At 45.7% G+C, this 16,994-nt stretch overlaps 2 protein-coding genes and 1 long non-coding RNA gene across 3 annotated transcripts in view; 2 read left to right on the forward strand and 1 right to left on the reverse strand.

Annotated features, from left to right (window-relative positions):
* Nucleotides 1-6,273: 6,273 nt before the first annotated feature.
* Nucleotides 6,274-7,919, reverse strand: LOC121573009. Its single transcript, XM_041885046.2, has 2 exons — nucleotides 7,761-7,919; nucleotides 6,274-7,380 (listed from the first exon to the last, which is right to left on the reverse strand). Exon 2 carries the CDS (start codon nucleotides 7,220-7,222, stop codon nucleotides 6,347-6,349), a length of 876 nt encoding a protein of 291 aa, XP_041740980.1. The 5' UTR covers nucleotides 7,223-7,380; nucleotides 7,761-7,919; the 3' UTR covers nucleotides 6,274-6,346.
* A 712-nt stretch (nucleotides 7,920-8,631) lies between these two features.
* LOC121572229 (uncharacterized protein C6orf62 homolog) lies at nucleotides 8,632-15,174 on the forward strand. The gene is made up of 5 exons (XM_041884173.2): nucleotides 8,632-10,185; nucleotides 10,378-10,554; nucleotides 11,091-11,216; nucleotides 11,533-11,667; nucleotides 13,121-15,174. Exons 1-5 carry the CDS (start codon nucleotides 10,057-10,059, stop codon nucleotides 13,244-13,246), a joined length of 693 nt encoding a protein of 230 aa, XP_041740107.1. The 5' UTR covers nucleotides 8,632-10,056; the 3' UTR covers nucleotides 13,247-15,174.
* A 1,299-nt stretch (nucleotides 15,175-16,473) lies between these two features.
* LOC121573008 overlaps nucleotides 16,474-16,994 on the forward strand; it is a 2,065-nt gene continuing 1,544 nt past the window's right edge. Inside the window, exon 1 of the long non-coding RNA XR_006661372.1 lies at nucleotides 16,474-16,872. This is a non-coding gene — a long non-coding RNA (uncharacterized LOC121573008). The remainder of the gene's footprint in view (nucleotides 16,873-16,994) is intronic.

Consider the following 16,994-nt stretch of genomic DNA (forward strand, 5'->3'; position numbering starts at 1 on the left):
GAGGTTGGCACAGAGAGGCTGGTGGTCAGGAGCACTGGAGGTTGGCACAGCGAGAGGCTGGTGGTCAGGAGCACTGGAGGTTGGCACAGAGAGGCTGGTGGTCAGGAGCACTGGAGGTTGGCACAGCGAGAGGCTGGTGGTCAGGAGCACTGGAGGTTGGCACAGCGAGAGGCTGGTGGTCAGGAGCACTGGAGGTTGGCACAGCGAGGCTGGTGGTCAGGAGCACTGGAGGTTGGCACAGCGATAGAATGGTGGTCAGGAGCACTGGAGGTTGGCACAGCGATAGAATGGTGGTCAGGAGCACTGGAGGTTGGCACAGCGAGGCTGGTGGTCAGGAGCACTGGAGATTGGCACAGCGAGAGGCTGGTGGTCAGGAGCACTGGAGGTTGGCACAGCGAGAGGCTGGTGGTCAGGAGCACTGGAGGTTGGCACAGCGAGAGGCTGGTGGTCAGGAGCACTGGAGGTTGGCACAGCGAGAGGCTTGTGGTCAGGAGCACTGGAGGTTGGCACAGCGAGAGGCTGGTGGTCAGGAGCACTGGAGGTTGGCACAGCGAGAGGCTGGTGGTCAGGAGCACTGGAGGTTGGCACAGCGAGAGGCTGGTGGTCAGGAGCACTGGAGGTTGGCACAGAGAGGCTGGTGGTCAGGAGCACTGGAGGTTGGCACAGAGAGGCTGGTGGTCAGGAGCACTGGAGGTTGGCACAGCGAGAGGCTGGTGGTCAGGAGCACTGGAGGTTGGCACAGAGAGGCTGGTGGTCAGGAGCACTGGAGGTTGGCACAGCGAGGCTGGTGGTCAGGAGCACTGGAGGTTGGCACAGCGAGAGGCTGGTGGTCAGGAGCACTGGAGGTTGGCACAGCGAGGCTGGTGGTCAGGAGCACTGGAGGTTGGCACAGAGAGGCTGGTGGTCAGGAGCACTGGAGGTTGGCACAGCGAGAGGCTGGTGGTCAGGAGCACTGGAGGTTGGCACAGAGAGGCTGGTGGTCAGGAGCACTGGAGGTTGGCACAGCGAGGCTGGTGGTCAGGAGCACTGGAGGTTGGCACAGTGAGAGGCTGGTGGTCAGTAGCACTGGAGGTTGGCACAGCGAGAGGCTGGTGGTCAGGAGCACTGGAGGTTGGCACAGCGAGGCTGGTGGTCAGGAGCACTGGAGGTTGGCACAGAGAGGCTGGTGGTCAGGAGCACTGGAGGTTGGCACAGTGAGAGTCTGGTGGTCAGGAGCACTGGAGGTTGGCACAGAGAGGCTGGTGGTCAGGAGCACTGGAGGTTGGCACAGCGAGAGGCTGGTGGTCAGGAGCACTGGAGGTTGGCACAGCGAGAGGCTGGTGGTCAGGAGCACTGGAGGTTGGCACAGCGAGAGGCTGGTGGTCAGGAGCACAACACAACACTAAACAATACATGAATTGCACTATAACGGTGACAAACGGTGCCCACAAACTGTTAGGGCCTCCATAAAGCTGTCCCAACAGCAGATTCCCAACACCTTACCACTGCTCCACCTGGCTATCAGCGGAGCCGTGTTTGGCAGTGAAACAGTTCATTCAGCCTCATTTACTGCCTTTTAAAAAAACACAGCTGATATGGCTGACTTGCTTAAACAAATGTGGTTTCTACTGACAATTGAGATGTACAAACTATGGCATAAGGGGACGACGAGCGGAAAAGAGGCAATCCGTAATTTGATTTAAGACATTAATGAGCGAGCTAGGACGGACGTAGTCAATATAACTATTTGTTCAGCATTTCACTTTTGAAATGCACAGCGACTGAATTCAGAACATGGGCCGTTCTTACAGTGTTCTATCTGTACACCAAGTCAGAACCCTAGGATAAATAAAGGGGGCATATAAGCAGACAATGAAAGCTCTTACAATATTCAATGATTACATTTCTCTAAAACAGGTTATAGGCTACATGTGCACCACCAAGTCAGAACAGTAGACTAAGTTATGAGGGGAAAAGGGACCAAATTATTAGGGTGAGACACATGGGTTACTAACAGCTTACTACACAACATACACTTAGTATTACTTTCTTAGCTACAGTATACATATCTCCCTGGCATATTACATCATTTATGCAGCAGCATACCATACATTTTTGGACTCACCTTGTTGTGCTGTTCTCACTTGAACAGGAAGGTGGCGTGGCGGTCCTTCGTGGACAAATTTTGTCATCAAAGTCTGGCATTCTCTGGATTTATGGTGCTTTCAAGACAACTGGGAACTCTGGAAAAAAACAAGGTCGAATCATGACATCAGTGATCTTCCCAAGAGTCAAGTGTTCAACCTTCCCAAGTTCTCTCACGTCACCCCGCTCCTCCGCACACTCCACTGGCTTCCAGTTGAAGCTCGCATCTGCTACAAGACCATGGTGCTTGCCTACGGAGCTGTGAGGGGAACGGCACCTCCGTACCTTCAGGCTCTGATCAGTCCCTACACCCAAACGAGGGCATTGCGTTCATCCACCTCTGGCCTGCTGGCCCCCCTACCTCTACAGAAGCATAGTTCCCGCTCAGCCCAGTCAAAACTGTTCGCTGCTCTGGCACCCCAATGGTGGAACAAGCTCCCTCACGACGCCAGGACAGCGGAGTCACTCACCACCTTCCGGAGACATTTGAAACCCCACCTCTTTAAGGAATACCTGGGATAGGATAAAGTAAACCCCCCCCCCCCCTTTACTCCAACCCCTGGCAGCCCCCTAGATCCAAGAACTGTGCATGCATAAAGCACTTCCCTTGATACCGTTTTTTTTAAAAAAGCAGTCAACATTAGAATGCAGTTTAAACCACCTCTGAGTGGATTTATGAAATGCCCAAAGTCGTTTTCCACTGCATTGTCTCCATTATATCTTGATGTGCATCAGTCCTAGAGCATTAAGATGTTATACGGAAATGTGGGTTGGGTATAGGTGTCTCCATAATGACAATCTTAATAGCCTACCTACAACTGGTAAAAGATCATGCTGCTCCCTCTCCTCTCGCTCACGTGACTCAGCCAATAGCTGTAGTGCTCTCTCAAGTGGAGGAGAGATTGACTTCATCACAACTTGTATTTGTGAGAGAACAGACAATGGGAGGCGCACAGTACTACATAGAGCCATAACTACATGGATCTCTATTCCACATCAGGTAACTCATGCAAGCATTAAAATTAGATTTAAAAAACTGATAAAAATACACCTTATGGAACAGCAGGGACCGTGAAGAGACACACACAGGCACAGACACACACTATAACATACGCACTATACACACACGTACACATGGATTTTGTGTTGTAGATATGTGGTAGTAGAGTAGAGGCCTGAGGGAACACACTTCATGTGTTGTCAAATCTGATGTGAATGTATTGTAATGTTTTTAAGATTGTATAACTGCTTAATTTTGCTGGACCCCAGGAAGAGTAGCTGCTGTCTTGGAAGCAGCTAATGGGGATCCAGGCTGTAGTGGAGCAGGTTGAGAGCTTCAAGTTCCTTGGTGTCCACATCACCAACAATCTGTCATGGTCCAAACACACCAAGACAGTCGTGAAGGGGGAACGACAAAGCCTATTCCCCCTCAGGAGACTGAAAAGATTTTGCATGGGTCCTCAGATCCACAAAAAGTTATACAGCTGCACCATCGAGAGCATCCTGACTGGTTGCATCACCGCCTGGTATGGCAACTGCTCGGCATCTGACCGTAAGACGCTACAGAGGGTAGTGCATACGGCCCAGTACATCACTGGGGCCAAGCTTCCTGCCATCCAGGACCTGTATACCAGGCGGTGTCAGAGGAAGGCCCTCAAAATTGTAAAAGACTCCAGCCACCCTCGTCATAGACTGTTCTCTCTGCTACCGCACGGCAAGCGGTACCAGAGCGCCAAGTCTAGGTCCAAAAGGCTTCTAAACAGCTTCTACCCCCCAGCCATAACACTCCTGAACAGCTAATCATGGCTACCTGAACTATTTGCATTGTCCACCCCCCCACCCCCTCTTTTACGCTGCTGCTACTCTCTGTTTATTATCTATGCATAGTCACTTCACCTCTACCTACATGTCCATATTACCTCAATTACCTAGACTAACCTGTGCCCCCGCACATTGACTCTGTATCGGTACCCCCTGTATATAACCTCACAGGGTGAGGCGGGGGATGGTAGCCATGTCAATCCAGGTGCGTTCGTAAATTCACTCTGGCTATCTATTCCGATTTCAGCACACTCTAGTCCGAGTGTGCCAGAGCGCAGAATAATTGAAGAATTTACGAACGCTCAACACCCGTTGAATATGGCCAGTGTCAGTAAACGTCGGCAAAAAAGTGTCATTAAATTGTGGCCAGCAGCACAGTTATAGTCACCAACGCTCTGGATAACATAAAAACAGCCTAACCAGCTCTGCTAGGGGCGAGTAAAATGGTCAGAGTGAGGTGTTTTCTCATTTGTGTCTGGAAGTAGCTAGCAAGCTAGCCAACGTTAGCCAGTTAGCTTGGGTGCTTGATTGCCATTGTGAGGTCAGAACGCTCGGATCAACCCTACTCCTCGGCCAATCTGACAACACTCTGAATTTATGAACTTCTGAACGCCCAGAGCGCACTCCGGCACTCCACATTGAATTTACGAACACACTCCCGGGCATCAGTTGATAGAACATTCCAAAATACCATGGAAATGATTGTGTGTCGGTCCGCACCATGCGATTCACAACACTGTCTCACAACTCCCTCCCAACAGTTCTCATCTTTACTCCAGATCTTGCCAATGGTCCCTCCCATCAGTTCTCATCTATACTCCAGATCTTACCAATGGTCCCTCCCATCAGTTCATCTATACTCCAGATCTTACCAATGGTCCCTCCCATCAGTTCATCTATACTCCAGATCTTACCAATGGTCCCTCCCATCAGTTCTCATCTATACTCCAGATCTTACCAATGGTCCCTCCCAAAAGTTCTCATCTATACTCCAGATCTTACCAATGGTCCCTCCCATCAGTTCTCATCTATACTCCAGATCTTACCAATGGTCCCTCCCATCAGTTCATCTACACTCCAGATCTTACCAATGGTCCCTAGCAAAAGTTCTCATCTATACTCCAGATCTTACCAATGGTCCCTCCCATCAGTTCATCTACACTCCAGATCTTACCAATGGTCCCTAGCAAAAGTTCTCATCTATACTCCAGATCTTACCAATGGTCCCTCCCATCAGTTCTCATCTATACTCCAGATGCTACTAATGGTCCCTCCCATCAGTTCTCATCTATAGACAAGTTTACGCGCTGTATCCCGGGTGGCGCCATAACTCTACACAAATGCATTTCATTTCCGCCGGAAGTTGTTGGCACAACGTCTGCCGGTGTAAACACAGCGATGTCGACGCTAGCTTGGGAACACGGTTCTACTACTATGCCGCAACCCGTCAAGGAGCGGAGGGGGAGGAACTTGCAAGGGACTATTTGGAAACTCTGGGCAACAGCATTGAAACCAAAGGCTTAGTGGTGTGCGAAAAGGAACCGTGGCTTGCAGCATCTCCCGATGGAGTGATAAACAACGACATTCTGTTGGAGATCAAATCACCTGTGATGGGAAACAAGTCACTTGCAGAATTTTTGCCAACAAAGAACTGCGAAATCACAACTGTGGCAAACGGAGATAGGGTAGATTACCATATTGCCTGCAATGGTCCAAAAGGCTACTACATGCAGGTACAAATTGGGATGCACTGCACATGGCTTCAGCACTCCAAGTTGGTGATCTGGAACAAAACTGAGCACCTAGAAATCGAAGTACCCTACGACCAAGGCTTTGTCCAGGGGCATATCATAAGGCTGCGCACATTCTACTTTGCCCACATGCTCCCGAAAATTGTTGATGATTTTGTTGAGGGAAGGTTACAGTTCTGCAGTAAATATCTCAGCATTTTAAAACCAAAATAAACTGCCTTATTTAGGTCATGCCCACAGGAGCCAACAGATGTCCATTGTTTACATGATCTCTTTATGCTGTGCAATATATCAGTGTGCCTACTGTTTGAGTGAAAATAAAGTTTGATGTAATTTCAATCCTTAGAGTGCTACAATTTATTTTAACACAGTTCATAATTCATAGTAAGCTCATACTGTACATAAATAACACTGGATTAATTAATTGTTTTGAGGAAACTAAACAAATGGCTTCAACAAGAAAGATTGCGTGTTTAATCTTAACAGGTATTAAAAAGTAAAATACAAAAGCAGCCCACACAATTACATCACTATGAAAATATTCATATATAATATTAAAAAAATACAATGCACGCAGTATTTGTTGTGTTTATCTGTATTTAATGAACAACATGGCTGGGTGTTGGTAGACAGGGACACAGGGCAAGATTCTAAACCTCACTGATCAGTGGACTCTTCAGGTTAACTAGGCCAGCACAGATGGTTAAGATGTTGTCCAGTTTCGGTGCCATGCTGATGGGAACATTCTGGGATAAAATCTTAAACACCTTCAGTCTCTGGATTGCTCTTTCCACATGTATGCGGACATTGGCTACTCGCCTGGTGCGTGTCGTCTCCTCATTGGTCAACTGATTGCGCCTGTAGGTGAAAGCAGGGATGTTCAAACTGACCCTTCTCTCATCAAGCAAGTCTCGAATGGTGAACCCACGGTCCGCCATGACCTCATCACCAGCCCTCAGATAGTCTAGGAACCCACTGTCCATGGTGATAAACTTATCGCTGCTTCTGCCAGCATAGGCATCAGATATAAACATGATTAGCCCATTAGGGGCCACAGCGACGAGATATTTCACAGTGTTGCGTGATTTATACTGGCTGAAAGTGTCACTCCTTGAGTCGTGGTTTGTGGCTCTCTGCATGGCACTTTCGGCACAGTCAATGATGCAGGTGGTTCGAGGGTAGTTCCTCTGAAACGACAAGGGCATGGTGGCACGAATGGTCTCTCTTGGAAGCCAGGGGATCAGGACTTTGAACTGTTCACCCATCACGTCAATCCAGTGACTAATCACAATGCTTGCCATGGATGTAGAAACGTTGAAGCGGTGAGCAATATCTCCTAATATTAGGTTTAGTTTTAGTTTCATCAACGTCATAAGTATTTGGTCAACAACAGGAAGGGTAATTGATGGCTTACTGAAAGGCAACAACACCGTTACCAGGGTGAAGAATTGAACCATAAGCACTCCTGTATACAGCCGGGACCTAGCATCATCAATGACCGTGGTGCTGGTCACAGTAGGACCCATTTCTGCCTCGCACTGTGTGGCCTTGTCTACTTTAACAGACTGTGTTGAACAGTAAATGTGATCAATATGTGACGGATCTTCCCATTTGATCTGGGCATCTCGAAATTTTGGTGTAGCAGGCTCGGCCTCACAGACAGGCTGACAGGTTTCTGGAGCATCTAAAAAGGGGAAGAGAAAACATGGATGGAGCAAAATTAATGCAGGCATAGAGTCCTCTCACTACAAACATCACAATGGAAAAATGTGTACTACAACATTGCACTCACACGCACACACACAATCATCATCACAACAGCCTGCCACCTTGCATTGTATTTATGATGTAGACTAAGGCACACGCAGGCAGGCACACACACACACACACACACACACACACACACACACACACAATTAATGATGTAGCTATCGTGGGCATTGTTTGTCCCATCTCCAAAACAATCAACTGCCTTAGCAAAATACCGGTAGCAATGTTAATGTATGACAACTTCTTCATAATTAACAGTATTGTCAGCTTCATAGCTAAAGTTGCTGAACTTACCCTCAGATTCAAGTCTGCGTTTCTTTATCTGGGAGGAGGCAGTGGTCCGCTGGGTGAGTTGACGCCTATTTGGCTGGGGAGGGTGATTGTATCCCAACCACAACTCTGGGAAAGGATTATCCTTGGTAGGTTTTTGGTCAACAAAGTGATAGGAACAAACAAAAACGTTGAGGGGTGGTTTCTTTAGATTCAATGCCTTCAGCCAGGTCCTTGATTCCGAGTCGGTATCAGGCTTGCGAAAAAAATGTAAACAATGGAGCGCATGGACATTGCCTCTTTGTAGCTGGTTTGTGGTCGTAGCACTCTCTATCTAACCACTCGTTCAGGTGCTTTCTCGAGTTTTTGCAACCAACTACCGCACACGTCGCTCCCGAACCACTTTTCTTCATGTTGTAATTGTAATTTTTATATCCTCTTTGTCACTGCGATATCAGTGCTTTGTCGGCACAACGGAGCTAGCTAGCAAAACAAACCCAGCCCGGCAGAACGGAACTGGATTGCATCGACGGGAGGAGTTCAGGAAGTAGAGCGGAAACGGCTCAAAAACGTGTCTATACTCCAGATCTTACCAATGGTCCCTCCCATCAGTTTTCATCTACACTCCAGATCGTACTAATGGCCATTGCGAGTGTACCCATTAGTTTAGCAGTCAAGGTTACAGCTTCTAAGCCCATTCTATTCATTTTTATTTCTATGCTCGTACCAACTTAAGCATTACAAAACGTCTATTTGATCAAATAAACCTCGCGTAGCAAATAAGCCATTTTATTTGTCGACATTCTATCATTGACCTCCATACAAAAACTCCTTTGCTTGGTGTGCGAAAACACGCCACCTGCTGGAGGGAGGGAGACATATTTTCCGCCGAGTTGGGTGTCGCTTCCTCTCTGGTAAATATACATCTTTGTGTGGCTGTCTGACTCCGTTCAGCCATTTTGGGTAAGGTTGTTCAACGACGAGTTACTAGCTAACACACCGGGCCGAAGACTTCAAGAAACTGAACAAAAGCCGTTTTTACAAACAAAACATCGTTCAATATGGGTCCACCAGGAGACAACCCCCGTCGTGTGTCCTCTGCAAGAACGGAGGATTTAAGTTGGTTTGTCAATTTATCTTGACATGGCGTGCAGGGTGGTTGTGACGACTGAAGAAACGCACGAAAGACAAGCGCAGATAGCTAGTTAATACCTCATTCAGCGGGGTGGAAAGATTTTGACTGCGTTTGTTGTTGGCTGTAGAAATCAAGTTGGTTCTCCCGACGAATCCTAAAACATCATGATGATATTTAAGGACATTTAAAATGACAGGAGACAACAGTTAGCCAGTCAATCGTACGTCATTCGACATTAAAATAGTAAGCCAGACAGAACTCGGCGGAAATGTAAAAAACGAAAGATGACTGTCAGCTGGCTAGCTAACCCGCACGACATAGACCTCAATTACGCCAAGTAACAAACATATGATGTAGGTAGCTAGTTTGTCCACTAACTAGTTAGTGTTTTTAGTGTATGCAGCTTAGCTGGCTCACGTTAGCTAGTCAGCTAAAATACTCCCGTCACTATGAGTATCGACAATGGAAGTAAACAAGGCCGCGGGCCAGTTCAATGGCGGTAAAGCCCCGAGATGTCAAGCTACTCGGTTAACTTCAATGTTGTAACCTCAACCTGGTCCCAACATCCACGTTTACTTTCCGTGATGGTTGTCTGTACCCCCCAGTCTGTCAGCAGCACACTCATAACGCAGTCTCTTGAGATAAATTAAACACAGTCATGGACGAAGCTTTGAGTTTGAGAAGACAGACGGTAGAATTGTCTGCTTGCTAATTTTGCGTAGGAGCCTTCTGTGTCACCCTGTGAGAAGTCGTGTCGGTATGGGTTTTGGAAATAGCTATCCTTTCTGTTAGTGGTTGTTGTCAGTAAAGAAAAGGTGCACCTAAATTTCGATTTGTTACTGTTGTCACTAGGCCAATGATGTGTTGAATTAAAATTTGCTTTGGCCTGTATTCGACTGTCATGCTTTTAATCACATGACCTCTTGAGTAATTAATCAAACAAATGTAGTATTGATGAAAGTATTGATTAAGAACCCCCCTCCTGCGCATATTTCCATTTTAAATAAATACGAATGACATAGCTTGATATTGAATTAGTTTCCTCTTTCAGTTAGTAGGGATTTCAAAAGGTATAGTGTAGAATAATTGGATCTCGTTTCTGTAAGGGGTAGCTAGCTAGCCACATCTCAAAAGGATAGTCAAAATATTCTGTAAAAGAGAAGACACTAACATCAAAATCTAATAATGGGGGACCCAATCTCGAGAAGAAACCAAATTAGGAATCGACTCCGTGCTCAGATTCAGAAGAAAAGGGAATCTTTGGCTGACCAGTTTGACTTCAAGATCTACATAGCCTTTGTGTTCAAAGACAAGGTAAGTATTATAGAGGAGAAGCACCCTCTGAGCCTGGCCTAAAGTAGTGCTCTGTATAGGGAGTAGGGTGCAATTTGGGACAACCATTATTTTGCCAGTGACTTGTAACTTCTCTGGTGTGATCGACTCGTCTGCCTGTTGCTCTTAATGTCTGTTCCATTTCCTTCTCTCTTTCTGTCCTTCCTATGGCAGAAGAAGAAGTCTGCACTGTTCGAGGTAGCCGAAGTGGTACCAGTGATGACCAACAACTATGAAGAGACTATCCTGAAAGGTGTGCAGGAGTCCACGTACTCCCTCCAGAGTTCCATAGAACTTCTGCAAAAAGATGTTGTGCAGTTGCACGCCCCACGTTACCAATCAATGCGCAGGGTAAGTCAAAAAACGGCATTCCTTCCATTGGGTAAACCTACAGACCACACAGAGACAGTTGAGCATTCCTCCTTATTGTTAAGGAAATGTGTCAACAAAGAATGTTCAGAATTTCTACAAGCATGACTCACATTGGAGCGTTTCAGCCGGCGGGGCCACATTGGAGCGTTTCAGCCGGCGGGGCCACATTGGAGCGTTTCAGCCGGCGGGGCCACATTGGAGCGTTTCAGCCGGCGGGGCCACATTGGAGCGTTTCAGCCGGCGGGGCCACATTGGAGCGTTTCAGCCGGCGGGGCCACATTGGAGCGTTTCAGCCGGCGGGGCCACACTGTCCATTGTCCCTGGGTAGACAGTGACCTGACAGTGTATACGCCACTGGATTGAAGACAACGTGCATTCCAAATGTCACAATATAGCGCACTACTTTTGACCAGGGACCATAAAGCGCACACTGTAGGGATTAGGGTGCTGTTTGGGATGCACACAGACATAATGCTGTTTATTGACTGTAGCTTTCCTCTCTGTTGTTGTTGCAGGATGTCATAGGGTGCACCCAGGAGATGGACTTCATCCTGTGGCCGCGCAACGACATAGAGGAGATAGTCTGTCTCCTGTTCTCCAGATGGAAGGGGGCCGAGGACGAACCCTTCAGGCCTGTTCAGGTAAAACATTGAGTTTCCTTCATCAAACACCCGGGTGGTATTCACTAGTTCACACCGTAGGAAAAAGTTTTGAGAGTTTCTTATTGGACAAATTCAGGTGGTCCCTCTCTGTTTTGGTTTGTTTGTTTCCTAGTGAATACGCCCCTGATATCAAATGTAATATTACTCAAATAATATTCTATACTGTTATGTTGATGGCCAGTCATGGTGAACGTAGTAGGGCTTATTGCACTTGAGCTGTTTTACGTCACAAAAGGACATTTTTTTTTTATTAAGTGTGTAATCCAATATGTATTTCTGTTTTGTTTATCCACAGGCCAAGTTTGAGTTTCATCACGGAGACTACGAGAAGCAGTTGATGCATGCTGTCGGCCGGAGGGACAAGGCTGGAATGGTTCTGAACAACCCCACTCAGTCGGTCTTCCTCTTTATGGACCGACAGCACTTACAGGTCAGTCCATACACGGCACATCTGAGCTTACCACCCGCAGGGCTCTGATCAAAAGGGTGTCTCATAAAAAAGCATATTTTTGACCAATAGGCAAAATGTTAATTGTGTAGATACTCTAAGAGAACCAATGGTCCAAACCTCATGTCTCTATCATAACCCGTTCAAAAGTTCTTAGTTTTTACCGTTGTAGGATGGCCAGAATTAGGGTGACTAAATCAATGGAGGCCAGAGAAAAAGTGGTCAAAAATCTGGACAATGGCATTGAGTCAGCTGCGAGAATGAAGGCTACTTGACAAGGCTCACTGTTGAACTCCCGTCTTTCTTCTCAAATCCACGTAGGTGGTAGAGAATCATTCAGACAAGTCTCTTTCTGTCATGGGGCGATGATGTCTTACCCATAGAAATGTAATATATTAGTGAAATGACTAATTGTTAATAGATTATATTTCTATTGTCTTACCTTCTCTTCCCTGTTGTCAACCATGTTTTCTCTTGTCGTCTCTTCCCTGTTGTCAACCATGTTTTCTCTTGTCATCTCTTCCCTGTTGTCAACCATGTTTTCTCTTGTCTTCTCTTCCCTGTTGTCAACCATGTTTTCTCTTGTCATCTCTTCCCTGTTGTCAACCATGTTTTCTCTTGTCATCTCTTCCCTGTTGTCAACCATGTTTTCTCTTGTCATCTCTTCCCTGTTGTCAACCATGTTTTCTCTTGTCATCTCTTCCCTGTTGTCAACCATGTTTTCTCTTGTCATCTCTTCCCTGTTGTCAACCATGTTTTCTCTTGTCGTCTCTTCCCTGTTGTCAACCATGTTTTCTCTTGTCGTCTCTTCCCTGTTGTCAACCATGTTTTCTCTTGTCGTCTCTTCCCTGTTGTCAACCATGTTTTCTCTTGTCGTCTCTTCCCTGTTGTCAACCATGTTTTCTCTTGTCGTCTCTTCCCTGTTGTCAACCATGTTTTCTCTTGTCGTCTCTTCCCTGTTGTCAACCATGTTTTCTCTTGTCATCTCTTCCCTGTTGTCAACCATGTTTTCTCTTGTCGTCTCTTCCCTGTTGTCAACCATGTTTTCTCTTGTCGTCTCTTCCCTGTTGTCAACCATGTTTTCTCTTGTCATCTCTTCCCTGTTGTCAACCATGTTTTCTCTTGTCGTCTCTTCCCTGTTGTCAACCATGTTTTCTCTTGTCGTCTCTTCCCTGTTGTCAACCATGTTTTCTCTTGTCTTCTCTTCCCTGTTGTCAACCATGTTTTCTCTTGTCATCTCTTCCCTGTTGTCAACCATGTTTTCTCTTGTCATCTCTTCCCTGTTGTCAACCATGTTTTCTCTTGTCATCTCTTCCCTGTTGTCAACCATGTTTTCTCTTGTCATCTCTTCCCTGTTGTCAACCATGTTTTCTCTTGTCATCTCTTCCCTGTTGTCAACCATGTTTTCTCTTGTCGTCTCTTCTCTCCCTGCCAGACTCCTAAAACCAAGGCCACAGTTTTCAAGTTGTGCAGCCTTTGCCTCTACCTGCCCCAGGACCAGCTAACGTGCTGGGGCGTTGGCGACATCGAGGACCATCTCCGCCCGTACATGCCTGACTAGGGCCAGCCTGCCTCCATGGCTTCCACCCACAACACAGAAGACTAACCCCCCCCAAGCCACTGAAGCAAGTTCACCTCTCTCATCCACCACACATTCTTCCTTCCATTGAATAGAATTGAACTTGTGCTTGGATCTCCTGTCCTTTTTGTTAATTCATTCGTTTCCATCCTGAAGCTAATTTTTAAAAATCCCATATTAGTTTTTCCTTACCAAGCTTCTTCCTCCTAGCTCTGCTCCACCAGTTTGGGATTGGTTGTCCCTTTATCCTCACCCATTTCTCCATCCATCTTTCTGTTTATTTTTTAACCTGCACGAACATTGATTTGAGTGGTAGGTTATTCCCCTGGAGCTGCACTGTCAACGACACAGACGAATCCAGTCATTTGAAGGCACCATTTTATGTTGCTACCAAGCAAGAACGAAGCCACACAGGTTTTCATGACGTTCACAAGGGTCCTCCGTCTCTGCCGGACACATTAATGTCCAACCCATGTCATAAGATTGTAAACGCTTCTTCTGTCATTTCAAAGATGGGTTAAAGAAGAAAAGATGCCCATGGGGGGGGGATTTCTAGAACAACTAGGTACAATCTATGATGACCGGTCAGCCTAGGTGGGGTTGAAACGTCTCCTGTAAAGATAAAGGTGAACAGTATTTCAACATCAGGTATTTACATCTTTGTGTTCCTTTTAAGCCTCCTTCCTTTGAAGCTGGGCGTTTTTTGATTTGGGCTGTCACTTGCTTTCCTGTGAAATATGCCAGGTAGACCATTGGTAAGATCTGGAGTATAGATGATAACTGATGGGAGGGACCATTGGTAAGATCTGGAGTGTAGATGAACTGATGGGAGGGACCATTGGTAAGATCTGGAGTATAGATGAACTGATGGGAGGGACCATTGGTAAGATCTGGAGTATAGATGAGAACTGATGGGAGAGACCATTGGTAAGATCTGGAGTATAGATGAACTGATGGGAGGGACCATTGGTAAGATCTGGAGTATAGATGAACTGATGGGAGGGACCATTGGTAAGATCTGGAGTATAGATGATAACTGATGGGAGGGACCATTGGTAAGATCTGGAGTGTAGATGAGAACTTTTGCTAGGGACCATTGGTAAGATCTGGAGTATAGATGAGAACTGATGGGAGGGACCATTGGTAAGATCTGGAGTATAGATGAACTGATGGGAGGGACCATTGGTAAGATCTGGAGTGTAGATGAGAACTTTTGCTAGGGACCATTGGTAAGATCTGGAGTATAGATGAACTGATGGGAGGGACCATTGGCAAGATCTGGAGTATAGATGAACTGATGGGAGGGACCATTGGTAAGATCTGGAGTATAGATGAGAACTGATGGGAGGGACCATTGGTAAGATCTGGAGTATAGATGAACTGATGGGAGGGACCATTGGTAAGATCTGGAGTATAGATGAGAACTGATGGGAGGGACCATTGGTAAGATCTGGAGTATAGATGAACTGATGGGAGGGAATTGTGCCACAGTGTTGTGAGTCTCATGGTGCGGACAGACAGTGTCGATGTTGATTAGATTCTGACACTTGTTACCACGAAAGCCATTCAAGCTACTGAAATCTGATGTTGAACTAATGTTAAAAAGCTAATGTACCTAACAATGGAACAGGTTGTTTGAGTTGAAATTTTATGTGAGCGCCAGATTTATATTCCTTAATTTGACAGGCAACAGTATCCTAAGAGTACTAATTGTTGCAGTGCTTATAAAATATAAAATGGGTGTTTTTTTGCAAGCTTGCTTTTCTGGGGAGAAATAAGGCACAGTCAGTACATTTAGGTTTTTCTTTGATTCAATATGTTGGGCTGAAGGCAGGTCAATATGTTTTGAAATGAATCTAAAAAAAATCAACACTGCTGAACATATCCCAATACAGTGCAAACTTAAAGTATTTCATGGTGTATTTTATTGTGTGTACACAAAGTATATATTTACAGCAGAATTACATGCACAAAAGAGTCATCTTTCTTCACCTAGCAGTGTTGACAATTCCTGATTTGCCGACTGGCTTCAGGGTGAAGTTTCCCCTAGGATGCAATGCAAAACTGACCCCAGACCAGCGTCTATGGGCAACGCCACCCTACATCAAGCAGCGAATCAACGGTAGCAACCAAGGTGCTTTGCGTGTCCCCTTGTGCGATGACTTTCCATGGGCTGGCTGTAACAACGTCCGACTGGGGAACAGACAACCTGTCATTCATTAGCCCCTGATCACCAATGAAAACAGCATCTCAGGCACCGTAACATATCGGTTGCAAGACTAGGGTTACATCTCAATGTTCTTTAATTTTTTATTTAACCTTTATTTAACCGGGTAAGCCAGTTGAGAACAAGTTCTCATTTACAACTGCGACCTGGCCAAGATAAAGCAAAGCAGTGTGATAAAAACAACAACACAGAGTTCCATATGGGGTAAAACAAAACATAAAGTCAAAAATACAACAGAAAATATATATACAGTGTGTGCAAATATAGCAAGTTATGGAGGTAAGGCAATAAATAGGCTATAGTGCAAAATAATTACAATTTAGTATTAACACTGGAATGATAGATGATGTGCAAATATAGATACTGGGGTGCAAAAGAGCAAAATAAATAACAATATGGGGATGAGGTAGTTGGGTGGGCTAATTTCAGATGGGCTGTGTACAGGTGCAGTGATCGGTAAGGTGCTCTGACAACTGATGCTTAAAGTTAGTGAGGGAGATAAGAGTCTCCAGCTTCAGAGATTTTCTTGATTCCTTGTGTACTCTCTCTCCTTGCCCACTTCTCAAAATGCATGGTAGAACCCTCATTCTGCTCCAGTGAGATTTGAGAAGGAGACGAGAGAGGACGTGAGGAATCAAATACATACAATTAAGATTCACCCTAGGTAACGAGAGAAAATGTAAGGTTGTGGCGAGAACACCTTTGTTGACAAGACTGTCAAGGACTGATGTCTATGGAGGACTAAAAGTGCCACAATTAAATAAATAAATACACCATTAAATAATTACTTAAATGTGTCATTAATTAATTAAAATTAGAATTAAATACATAAATGTGTTATTAAATGTGTCATTAATTAATTCAAATACCGATTCATTTTATGTAAAATACATATATAATAATTTCACTATTTACATTTACATTTCATGGTCCTGCGTTGGAGTGCTTCCTGAATTACTTAAAACTGTCAAACTGACCCATCAAAAGTTGGTAGGCGGAACCTAACGCCTGATTGGTTACCCTCTGCATCAAGCCAAGACAAATCAATTCCGGATAATGGATTGATGCAGAGCTACTGAACACATTCCAATACACTGGGTGGCGCTATTCACCTCTACGTTGGTTTAGTTACACGGTTAAACAGAACTTTCATTGCAACGGCTAAAAATCAAGAGAAGACTCGGTCCTGCTAGCCCCAATGTTGAGACGCTGTGTGAGGTGCAGGACAAAATGTCTAAAAGTTGCCCGGAGCTGCTGAGAGAAGCAGCGAATTTGATTGAGGAAGCTCTGAGCAGAAGTCCAACGGCTCCCGCGGCACCGGTGACTCCGGCAGCTCAGTCACAGCAGATACCGGCCGCTCAATCACGTACACCTGTCCAAGGTAAGCTAAGTAATTTCATGTTAGCCAGGTGTGCTACTATTTAATGATTCGGGACACACGTGTAGGTTAAATTAGATCGACTCGAACATGTATTTGCATGCGGTATTATGATGCTTCGTGCG

Source organism: Coregonus clupeaformis, chromosome 8, assembly GCF_020615455.1.
Source record: "Coregonus clupeaformis isolate EN_2021a chromosome 8, ASM2061545v1, whole genome shotgun sequence".
NCBI lineage: Eukaryota > Metazoa > Chordata > Actinopteri > Salmoniformes > Salmonidae > Coregonus > Coregonus clupeaformis.